Below are 12,457 nucleotides of genomic sequence, written 5' to 3'. Positions count from 1 at the left end.
GGCTTCCCTGTTGGTGCGAGGGGTAAGTGGCCATCCTTTAACAATCAGGTTCTCGTGGAGCTGGGATTGAGCACTAACCAGATGCGGGCGTTTCCTAGGCTGGTGAGTAGGCGGGTGCTCCTGTATACGCTTGATATACTGAGAGACTTCACCAGCCAATCTGAAGGCCAGATCTGGCCTACTGGTTTGTTGACCGGTGGGCTGGGGCAGCGGGAGTCTCGTAATGATTACAATAATCATGCGGCACTCGATGACAACCCAGACAGGCTGGTAAACCCGGAACGGTTGGTGACCCTGAAAGTAGCCAAATGCCTCGCAATCTAATTAGTGACGCGCATGAATGGATGAACGAGATTCCCACTGTCCGTACCTACTGTCTAGCAAAACCACAGTCAAGGGAATGGGCTTGGCAGAATCAGCGGGGAAAGAAGACCCTGTCGAGGTTGACTTTTCAGCATAATCGCTGAGTCCTCAGCGCATGTGCTGAAATTTGCCCAAAACTTTGCAGCACTGGTGCTGAGGAGCTTGTGCTCACTCATAAACACTTGTAGACTCAAACACCTTTGTGTGCAATTTCAATATCTTAGGCTTTACATTTTTCATAATTTTCCCAAAAAAAATTTAACTTGGGGAAATTTCAGCACATGCGCTGCTTGGGAGGATTTTTCCCTGTGTCACTTTTCCAGCCATGTCATATATTTTTGGAAAGGCCATTCCCTGAAGTGTCCAAATAACACACTGTTTTCTTCCTCCTATTCTTTCAGAAATTTTGATTCATATTTCATCTTGTGCATTGACTGCAATGGAAGATAGTTCAGGGAGAATTTTTCTGAGTGTTTTCTACCACAAGAAGGCAGTAGAGAGCGAGATTGACTTTTCAGCATAATCGCTGAATCTGTGCTGAAATTTGCCACTGGTGCTGAGGAGCTTGTGCTCACTCATAAACACTTATAGACTCAAACAAACACCTTTGTGTGCAATTTCAATATCTTAGGCTTTACATTTTTCATAATTCCATCCATCTTCTTCCTCTTATCCGGGGCTGGGTTGCGGATGCAGCAGTCTACGCAAAAAAAAAAATCTCCCCCTTGAACTGCTACCTTATCGTGGTGGGGGAGTTTGCGTGCCCGAATGATCTTAGGACCTATGTTGTCGGGGGCTTCATGTCCCTGGTAGGGTCTCCCAAGGCAAACAGGTCCGAGGTGACGGGTCAGACCAAAAGCATTTCAAAAACCCCCTATGGACATGAAAAGAACAAGGAACGTGACGTCGCCCGGAATGGCGGAACCGGGGACCCACCCTGGAGCCAGGCCCGGGGTTGGGGCTCGAAAGAGAGCGTCCCACGGAGCCCGGCCGAGCACAGCCCGAATGGGTAACGTGGACCCATCCTCCTGCGGCTCACCACCCACAGAGGAAACCGCAGGGGTCGGGTGCTTTGTGGATCAGGTAGCAGTCGACGGCGCATGCGGCAACGGAAATTTTTCATAATTTTCAAAAAAAAAATTCATTTGTGAAAATTTCAGCACATGCGCTGCTGGGCAGGATTTTTCTGTGTCACTTTTCCAGCCATGTCATTTATCTTTGGAAAGGCCATTCCCTGAAGTGTCCAAATAACACACTGTTTTCTTCCTCCTATTTCAGAAATTCTGATTAATATTTAACCACGCTCGACGATGTTGGCGGGATTATTGCGATCGCTTCGGTAGCTGGCTGGCTGGCTGGCTGGCTGGCTGGCTGGCTGGTTGGCTGGCTGGGTAAGTATGTATGTATGTATGTGGCTATGTCCGGTCCGATATCTCTGCAAGTGCTGAAATCAGGATAATCAAACTTGGCACTGAAGATTGGTCTAAGGTCTCCTGCTCACTTGTGGAGTTACAGGTCAGCAGATCGAGTAGGAAGGGATATACGGAGGATGATCAAAATTGATACATATTGCATCAGTTGTATAGGGAGGACAGGGTTTTCGCCAGTAGAGGGCGTGGTTCTGCCCTCTACTGAGGGCTCCTCTAGTTCATCTCATGCATTGACTGCAATGGGAGATGGTTCAGGGAGAATTTTAGTAAGTGTTTTCTACCACAAGAGGGCAGTAGGGCAGTAGAGAGAGAGTCTTTCTGTGTCTCTGCCTGGTCAGCCTTGCAGTGTGTCTTGAGCAGCAGTGGTGGGTCAGGGTTAGTAATAGTGTGTGTGTGTGTGTGTGTGTGTGTGTGTGTGTGTGTGTGTGTGTGTGTGAACTCGACATACTACTAAACTAACAACTCTAACTCTCCTAAAAACTACTAAACCAACAACTCTAAATCTACTAACCTATTTACAGACAAAGAGACAGACAGACAAAGAGAGACAACCAATTGAAACACAAAGGGTTAGTTCCCGTGCACGTCCCAACACTGTTTTGGGGTGTTGGGGGGTGCACAGGCACTGGGGCCTCCCATTAAAAGTCTGGGTTATGGGGTTAGGGGAGGGCCCAAGAACAAAGTAAAATAATATAAACAAAATTAAAAAGAAGCAATAAAATGTAAAATTAAAAAAAATCTTTAAGTATGATATGATCGATGAGTCTGCATGACCAGTCACGAGCTGTGTGCAATTTAAATATGTTATGCTTTTCATTTTTCATAAATTAAAAAAAAAAGTCTTATTTGGGAGATGGTTCAGGGAGAATTTTACTAAATGTTTCTACCACACAATGTACACGGGACGGGTTCAGATCCCCGAACCTGGAGTGGTGGAGAAAGGCGATGCGAGGCTTCCAGTGTGGTGACGCAAGCGAACCCGGAGAAGCTCGCGGGAGCCCCGGGGCGAGTTCTCTTCTCTTTGTGAAGGGGGCAGGGCGCCCTGGAATACTGTCGCCACGGGGGATCAGCCCCTGCTCTCCCCTCACCAAGCGAAGCGGCAGCGGAGGTAACAATACGCCGGCTGCGGCGTTTGTCTGTCTGTTTGTTTGTGTATTTTTTAGCAACATAACGTGAAGTTCTGAGCGGATTTTAATGAAATTTTCAAGAAATGTTGATAATGGGGCAAGGAACAGGTGATTAAATTTTGGACATGTTCTGGCTTGCCAAAAATGAGAAAATTCCACTCCTGTAAATCACAATATCCCTGGAAGAGAGACGTACATGAGCCTTCCGCTTTAAGCGTGGTGGCTTATGGGTAATGTAGTACTGGTACATGAAGAGACACACTGTGTTTTTTGTCCCATTCAGTACTGAGCTGCTTGGCGGATGTCTGCGTTCTCTGGGTGCTTTTCGAGTGTGACATTTGTCCATCTTTCATAACATTTTAGACAGTTTCTCCTTACCATTTTACTTCACCCGGAGTCATTTCCATCTTTGTCAAAGTTTATGTAAAGTGTCCCTGGCAGGTTCCAGTGGTCAGGACAAGCATCTGGCATTTAAAGCTGTTACAGTGCTTTTCATACAATGAACAAGTGTAGTTTTATCAGACTAAACTTCTGTCCTCCCATTCTTTCAGAAAATTTCATGAATATTTCATCTTGAATTAAACAATGGGATTTTATACCACTGGAAACAAACAGCAACCTTTCAGGGAGATTTTTTTTTTTTTTTTTTTTTTACCACAAGAGCGAGGGTCGTGGACCTGAAGAGGAACACGCTACGATGATTCTGATTTTTTTATTATGATGAGACTGGAGCAACCAAAACTTCAGTGTGTCCGCTGAGCTGGACTCCACTTAAAACTTCAGAGCGGATACATGTAAACCTACTAATAACCGAAGAGTTGAGCACCAGTAGTGAAAAATGAAAGGAGTAAAACTTGAAGACAAATTCCAAAGAGGAACCTGTGAGATGGTGCTGTGTTGAAGGACAAGTAACATACTAGTGCTGAAATTCACCTCGGTGAGTGGAGCCTGCCATTGAGAGCTTATAAGATGGTTCTGTGTTTAATATTAATATGAATATTAACCTGAAAAGAACTAACTGTGGTTGTTTTCATTCTCTGTCACAGTACACTTCCACCACCTCAGTGGCCTACATTCGCTCCAACCACATCGTGGGTTGGGGAAGAAGGCCATAGAGATCCGCTCGGTGGCGACCGGCCACCTGGACGGCGTCTTTATGCACAAGAGGGCCCAGAGACTCAAGTTCCTCTGTGAGACAGGTGAAGTTGTACACACGTGGACAAAATTGTTGGTACCCCTCAGTTAAAGAAGGAAAAACCCACAATTCTCACTGAAATCACTTGAAACTCACAAAAGTAACAATAAATAAAAATGTATTGAAAATTAAATAATCAAAAACAGCCATTACTTTTGAATTGTTGATTAACATAATTATTTAAAAAAACAAACTAATGAAACAGGCCTGGACAAAAATGATGGTACCCATAACGTAATATTTTGTTGCACAACCTTTTGAGGCAATCACTGCAATTAAACGATTTCTGTATTTGTCAATGAGCGTTCTGCAGCTGTCAACAGGTATTTTGGCCCACTCCTCGTGAGCAAATAGCTCCAGTTGTCTCAGGTTTGATGGGTGTCTTCTCCAAATGGCATGTTTCAGCTCCTTCCACATATGTTCAATGGGATTCAGATCTGGGCTCATAGAAGGCCACTTTAGAATAGTCCAACGCTTTTCTCTCAGCCATCCTTGGGTGTTTTTGGCTGTGTGTTTTGGATGGTTGTCCTGTTGGAAGACCCATGACCTGCGACTGAGACCAAGCTTTCTGACACTAGGCAGCACATTTCTCTCCAGAATGCCTTGATAGTCTTCAGATTTCATCGTACCTTGCACACTTTCAAGACACCCTGTGCCAGATGCAGCAAAGCAGCCCCAAAACATTACTGAGCCTCCTCCATGTTTCACCGTAGGGACAGTGTTCTTTTCTTCGTATGCTTGGTTTTTGAGTCTATGAACATAGAGTTGATGTGCCTTACCAAAAAGCTCCAGTTTGGTCTCATCTGTCCAAAGGACATTCTCCCAGAAGCTTTGTGGCTTGTCAACATGCATTTTTGCAAATTCCAGTCTGGCTTTTTTATGAGTTTTTTTCAGCAGTGGTGTCCTCCTTGGTCGTCTCCCATGAAGTCCACTTTGGCTCAAACAACGACGAATGGTGCGATCTGACACTGATGTACCTTGGCCTTGGAGTTCACCTTTAATTTCTTTGGAGGTTGCTCTGGGCTCTTTGGATACAATTCCAACGATCCGTCTCTTCAATTTGTCATCAATTTTCCTCTTGCGGCCACGTCCAGGGAGGTTGGCTACTGTCCCGTGGGTCTTGAACTTCTGAATAATATGAGCCACTGTTGTCACAGGAACTTCAAGCTGTTTAGAGATGGTCTTATAGCCTTTACCTTTAAGATGTTTGTCTATAATTTTTTTTCGGATGTCCTGGGACAATTCTCTCCTTCGCTTTCTGTTGTCCATGTTCAGTGTGGTACACACCTTTTCACCAAACAGCAGGGTGACTACTTGTCTCCCTTTAAATAGGCAGACTGACTGATTATGAGTTTGGAAACACCTGTGATGTCAATTAAATGACACACCTGAGTTAATCATGTCACTCTGGTCAAATAGTTTTCAATCTTTTATAGAGGTACCATCATTTTTGTCCAGGCCTGTTTCATTAGTTTGTTTTTTAAAATAATTATGTTAATCAACAATTCAAAAGTAATGGCTGTTTTTGATTATTTAATTTTCAATAAATTTTTATTTATTGTTACTTTTGTGAGTTTCAAGTGATTTCAGTGAGAATTGTGGGTTTTTCCTTCTTTAACTGAGGGGTACCAACAATTTTGTCCACGTGTGTACTTCACGAAACCACGGAGGAGACTTGAAATTCTGAGGCGAGCACTTCAACATCCATCACCCCGGACGTTAGAGACAATGAGCAAGGGCATTATGAGCCTTGGCATTAATCAACTCTACCCCAGTCCGGAGGCTCCAGCCAAGTCTACTTTATGACTGGGCCGAAGCAACCGGCTCAGCTGGTAGAGGTTCACGCCCTGCCCTCTTCCTCCTCCTTCTCCTCATCCTCCATTTACGCACTAGAAGCAACAGTCAAAGTAACACCAACTAAGCAAGATATAAATGCCCTCGTGTGTTTCCGTGTATTTTTTCCAAATTCAATGTACTGTATATAGTTTTTGTTACAGTGCAGTGCTTTCAGATACACTTCCTGTGTTAGACATCCTCCATGTAGGCCAAGAAAAAGTACATTTCACAAAGTGGAAGTGTGCCTTTTACTCTCTGTCTCTCTGACCTGAAGCGGTGATCTGGAACTACATCCATCGTGTGTTTGGAATGCGCTACGATGATTACGATTTTTTTTTAATGATGTTGCTGGAGCGACCAAAACGCCAGTGTGTCCGCTGAGCTGGACTCCACTTAAAATTTCGAGCGGATACATGTAAACCTACTAATCACAGCTCCTAAGAGTTGAGCACCAGAGGTGACAAATGAAAGGAGTAAAATTGAAGACAAATTCCATTTCCATCCTCCTCATTTCCTCCCATTTCCATGTATTTTTTCAAAATTCAATGTACTGTATATAGTTTTGTTACAGGGCAGTGCTTTCAGATGCACTTCCTGTGTTTGAGATCCTCAATGCAGGTCAAGAAAAAGTACATTCATGACATTTGTATTGTGTCATTTTACTTGTTGAGTTTGGGAATTATGAGAATGTTCATTTCCATGCTGTATACAGGACTCCTTTGAGGGCCCCTGTAATTGGAATGAGTACACTTTAACCTGAAAATCCTTGAAAAATGTATTCACTTTTAAGACTTTGACCATATGTGCTGCTGATGTGCTGATCAAAACATAATCTGAAGTACTGTATGTTACATTCTGTTACTCAAGTGATCAGTGGTGATGCTAGATGCTAAACAGTAATCAAAACCAGAATCAAAATCAGAATCACAAGTTGGTTTATTAACAGTAAAAATGTACAAGTAATTACAAAAATGTGAAAAAAAGGACAAAATACAAGTATTACAAAAGGGAGAGGGGCAAGAAAAGGGAAGGGAAGAGAGCTTAATCATTCCATTCAAGATCCAGTCTCTTCTCCGCAGTAGTTTTTTCTGTTGACGCCATAATTAAAAAGGAGTTCCTCTCCTGCTTTGATGTCCCTTATAGCCATGAAAAGCAGCACGTCCCTTTCTCCACTCTCAAACTTGAGACTGAAGAGACGAGGCCTAATGTTGGGTCTCTTTCTGGAGTGGTTGATGAGTCTGCCGAAGGTCTCTCTGTCCGGGTGGCAGGGGCACTTGTCTAAGTGCGCGTCAATGCAGAATTTCTCACCAGCCCCGTTCTTATAGAAGAACATAAAGTCCGTCTCCTTTAGGCTGGTGGCAGCATGAGTTTGGTCAGAAGTGACCACCTCCCCGTGGTAATCGCATAATACTTCGCCTGCTTTGAAACTGCGGGTGGTCAGTACTGCTCTTCCTTTTCCCTCGATGTGACTGATCACCAGCCCCTTCCACCGCTGGGAGCTTACCAGCTTCCGAATAGCCGCAGAGGTGGGAATGTCCTGGAAGTCACCCGTGGGCTGCCATGCTTCAAGGATCTTTGACGCAGATGGGATGTTCCGCTTCCATCCCTGCTTGCTGATCCATCCGGCCACTCGGCTTTCTGTGGGGAGTCGACGGGGGAATTGCGCTGTGGGGAGAATAGAAACGTCCAAAGTTAGTTCAGGCCATTCAGAAATCTGCAAAGGCTGGGACAGAATACTTCTGTCCAGATTAATATTCAGATTTCTGCAAAGGTTTAGATAATACCGGCAGCATGCTGTATCCGAAGCTTCATCTGTTTTTTCAGCCAGCGCTCATACAGTTTCCTCCTGGCTGTCTTGTGACACAGCGGCCCGGTGTACGAGGGAGGGCACCTTCCCATCCACTGTGACTGGATGCTCTCTGCTGAAGTTGTTCATCTTTCTCAAAGTCCATCCTGGGTTCCGGGGACTTTGGATGGGCCCGCTGGATGGACCTTCTTCACTGTCATCATGCCTGCCAAATAAAAAGAAAATAGGTCAGTGTCCAGACTGATATGCTAAATGAAGTCCACTGTGTGTGCACACTGTTTTGGAACAAATGATCTGCTTACCTTCTCAACTCGTCGAGGAGCTCCAAGGGACCCTTATCAGGTAGCCACCTTGTTTCATGTGGTAATGTTTCTCCGCCGTGGCTGTGCTGTGGGTGAGGTAGTCGGCATCATGCTTTGTCCACATCAGGCATGCACTTGGCGGCAGTTTCAAAGATCCGTCTCACCACTTGGCTCGTCACCGGTGTGAGGTTGTATCTAAAATGAGAGTGAAGAGTAAATTGTAAATGACAGCTCTCACCCCTCCTCCTCTTAGGTTACTTAACTTAGATGACACGTAGCAGCTTATCCCATCATAAAGATGTACTTACTTTGTGTGCAGCCTGGCCAAATCATTGGAGCAGTTGTGAATTGGTTTGCCAGATGTCGACAGGAAAAACCGCTCCTGGGGGTCTTCTTCTACGTTCTCAGCCTCTGGGCTCGCCCGGAACCTCTTTGTTGTCTTCAGCTGGTCCCTCACACACTCAAAGTACTTGTCGAACCACTGTGTGGAGAGAAAGGTACAGACGTCAGATTCGATTTCTGGATTTTTACAGAGAGAGTAATCTTGAAAAAAAAAAAAAATCAACTTACAGCCTCCTCTTCTGCGGAGAGAACAAAGACTGCCACCTGCTGTGTGGCAGTCTTGTGTTCTTTTACAGAGATGGCAACAAAACCCTTATCCAGCTTGCTTCGGTTTTTCCACTCCTCAATCTGCGTAAAACACACACATGCCATGCCATTAATTGATGCTCTCACTGTTGGGTTCACATGAAAAAATCATAAATAAAAAAATCAAAGGACAACACTCACTGTCATGTGCTCCACCACCCCGGGCTTCTGCAGGTGCTTCAGTACCACAATCGCTTCGAGGTAGTACAATACAATGAGGCACTCGGAGGTCTCCAGCTGGCAGTCATAGGATTGTGTGGTATCGTCGATCTTGCCGAGAATGGCCAAAAAGTCTTTTTTGGCCGCCCTCAGCACCGCTGTGCAGTCATGTGGGGTGGTTGTCATGTCCCCAAGAATGATTCTGTCACTGTGAAAGTACAAAATAAAATTACTCAAACTGCGCAAGCTTTTGCATTGTGCACGTGTTAAGAAAAGACTTTTCAAAAGACATTGCACGTACCGCTTTGCAACGATTTCCTTGCTGATGCCCTTCGCCAGTTGTTTCTGCAAAGAACCGATGAAGTCCGTGTATTGCTTGGCCTCGTTGTGGAGACCTGCGTCGGTCCTAAACATGTCTGTATTTGTGATCCGGTGGTTCAGGAATCTGCTCAACAAAGTAAAAACACATTGGACATTTGTAAGCAAAATGAAAATACAAGTCAATCAGTTATTACCCACATTTAACAACAACTGGGCAACTGTTTCTGTGAGGCTCTGAATTTCAATGTATTTGCAAGTCTGTTTTTTTTCCCAGCTAGCTTGTGCAAATCCTTCAGTGTTACACATCAGTGTAAAGCTCAGAGTTTGACCTTTCCAAAGAGCCTAAACTTGTTCATATCAAACACTGTGGCAGGTGACAACAGCTTGTATGTATGACAGCGTGTGCTTAATGATAATAAAAGGATTCTGATTCACATGGAGAAAAATGAATGTTACAAACCTCTTCAAGCTCTTCAAATAGTTGAGCTGGGTTCGATTGCCAAGTTTGGCGTCGGAAAGCTTCCGCAGGTATTCCTGTGTCTTCTCCCGTTCCCGCACAAACATGAGGGAGGGTTCAGCAGGATCCATGAAGAAGAGGAAGCGTGCCACGTTGTCAACCTGAGGAGAAACAAAACGCAAATGTTACACATTTACAGCAAATGCCTTTGCAGTCATGGCTATACTGAAACAAATGTATCATTCAGCATTTGATGGAATTGTTCACCTCCTGCTTGAAATTTTCAATGCTGAGGTCCTTTCGCAGGTGTGTTGCAAATCCTTTTAAAAGAGGATGGTCGAGGGAATGCTTCTGGTAGAGCCCCAGATCAGCCATCCGCGCCCTCTTGTTAATCTTCCACTCCGGGTTGCGATTGCTGCAATTAGAAAAATTCACACTACAGTTAAGATAAAGATCACGCCAATTCTCTCACACATATGCAAAGAAATGTGAACAGCAGAAGTTTGTTGAGGTGAATGAGCTCTTACCACTGAAAAGTCTCCCCACTGCTCTCGCTTGTATCATCACTCGACTCCTCAGGGGAGTCAGGCCGGCCCGTGGCAGTGGAAGGCCCGGCCTGTACATCAGGGAGCTGGGCGGCGGTGGATGGAACTGCGGATGGCACATTGGTGACCACGCTGTTCCTCCTTTGCAGCTCCTCAATCAGCCTTTAAAATTAAAAACAAGAAACAGTTAGCACTGTTCATTCATTGAAAGAAGAAATGATTGATTAAACTAATATTCTAAACTGTATATTCTAAATTTTATTCTATTTCATTCTTTTTTATCCTATTCTTCTGTGAAAACCCTGTCTATTTTTGGAACGTCCTGCTGCTCATATGCACCTTAATTGCCCCTCGGGGATAAATAAAGTTTATCTGAATCTGAATCTAATTGTTTTTGCCACATACCTCTTGAGGGGGTCTTTGGCTCCCAAAATGTCCTGGAGGAGCTGGTAGGTATAAACGCGCCCAGACCTCAGCAGCACACTAGCCTCTTCTTTGGCCTTTTCCACAACTTTAGCCCTTTCGTCTTTGCTGGTCTGCTTCATGCAGGTCCGTTCCAGATGCACAGAGAGGCAGTCCTGGCTCTTGTTGCAGACCGGGCACAGGAGGTAGTGGCGGTTGGGAATGGGCTTGGCAACACTGCAATCACAATATTAATATAGGGTAGGGTAATTAGGGTTAAGCATATATAAGCAAATGGAATATCCACAGCAAATATAGAATAATAATAATGAATAACCCTAACCCTAGGCATTTACTGTGGCTCAACCATGTTGTAACCTTTATACCCAGAAAAAAAAAGAAAGAAGTTTGTTCTTACCATTTTGGAGGTTCTGGTTCACTGTGATCACTTTCTTCAGAAGTCCCCTTAAAGGCATCAAGCTGCTCTCTCTCCTGACTGCAGTAGAGTTCCTTTTGTTGCTCTTTAATCTGTGGAAGTTTTGGAATGTCCTGGTCTCGGCTGAGGTAGCGTTTCTCCTGTGCTTCTTTAATCTGTCGAGACTCTAGATCCTTCTGATCCAAGCAGAAGTTCCTCTCTTGGTTACGGAGTAGGTGATCACTGACAACCTCCTGCTCCTCATAAATATGTTGCTGTTGAAGGTCTGGAGGGAAAAACAAACACGAGAGAAAAAAAAAATCAGTCACACCTATGTTGAGCATAAACATACAAGTCTGAACTATTGGCAAAGTGTTAAATGATAAAAATGATCTGTGTGCACCAGAGTCAGAGTGACTTCTGAGTTGATACTGTTCTTCACAAAGCTCACTATACAACCATTCAGACAGCAGCTTCCTAGTTTTAGACCGTGCTGATAATTACACTTGTCAGCTGTGACAGAAAACAGCTGATTGCACTCAACGATAATTATTTCAAAAGGCATAACAACCATTACTCTGTAACACTGCTGTAAAATCAGAGAGGACTGTAGTTCCAACTACTGCAATAGAATAAGATGTCTCCTCTATTCAAAGCATCAGCTGATCACGTCAGTTTAAGCAAAGAGAATCTCAGAATTAAAAAGATATCATAAAAAATGTCAAGACACTTTAAATCTCTGATACTAAATCTAATATGCTGAAAGCAGGCAGGAGAGTCAGGAAGGGAAGCCAGTTCTGATCAGAGTATGAACAGCTCAGCTATTGGTAACATTACAGGTGCATCTGCTAACAAGCACAGGAGGACAGACTTTAAGCACGTTTGATTTTAAAATACTGGAGGATAGATAAATACTATGAATGAAAAAAGCCAACAAGAAAAAAAAGACTCTTCCAAAGTACACCTGTTCCACATATCAGTGAACCTAAAAGAAACATGACTGCTTTGTAAGAATTCAAGCCGGTTTCCCCTGAGACTATGCACACTGTGGGTTTAATATCACATGTTTAGGAAAGGGATGCACTCATGCCATTTATGACAGTCTTCAAAATAACTGTCATATAAGGCTGATAAGGATCCTACATGAATCACATTAATTAGTTAGTTCAATCACAGCAACACAGTTTTACATTACCTATTCTGTTGAACTTTATTTGGAGATTCTTGGTGAATAAATGGTGCTTGCGGTGACAAATCAGTCGCTTCTGCATAATGGCCCAATTGTGTCTTCAGAGATACTGAATTTTTTCTCTGGGCAATTCTTCACATTTAGACCTTGTTACTGAAACTAGCATAAAGCGTATCTGCTTTCTGATCGTATCTGCTCGCTGCCGTCTGTCCAGAGCTGCTGTCTGTCCCGGACTGTTGCCAAAGTCCTCGATGTCCTCTT

At 44.0% G+C, this 12,457-nt stretch overlaps 1 protein-coding gene across 1 annotated transcript in view; it reads right to left on the bottom strand.

The window, feature by feature from the left end:
• Positions 1-6,869: 6,869 nt before the first annotated feature.
• The window catches only part of LOC110945292 (uncharacterized), a 119,705-nt gene continuing 114,117 nt past the window's right edge, over positions 6,870-12,457 (bottom strand). The window contains exon 15 of the mRNA XM_051953533.1: positions 6,870-7,616. Coding sequence (XP_051809493.1) covers positions 7,006-7,616 — 611 coding nt within the window. The 3' untranslated portion in view covers positions 6,870-7,005. The remainder of the gene's footprint in view (positions 7,617-12,457) is intronic.

Source organism: Acanthochromis polyacanthus, chromosome 9 (assembly GCF_021347895.1).
Source record: "Acanthochromis polyacanthus isolate Apoly-LR-REF ecotype Palm Island chromosome 9, KAUST_Apoly_ChrSc, whole genome shotgun sequence".
NCBI classification, from domain to species: Eukaryota; Metazoa; Chordata; class Actinopteri; family Pomacentridae; genus Acanthochromis; species Acanthochromis polyacanthus.
This window is presented reverse-complemented; position numbering and strand designations above follow the sequence as displayed.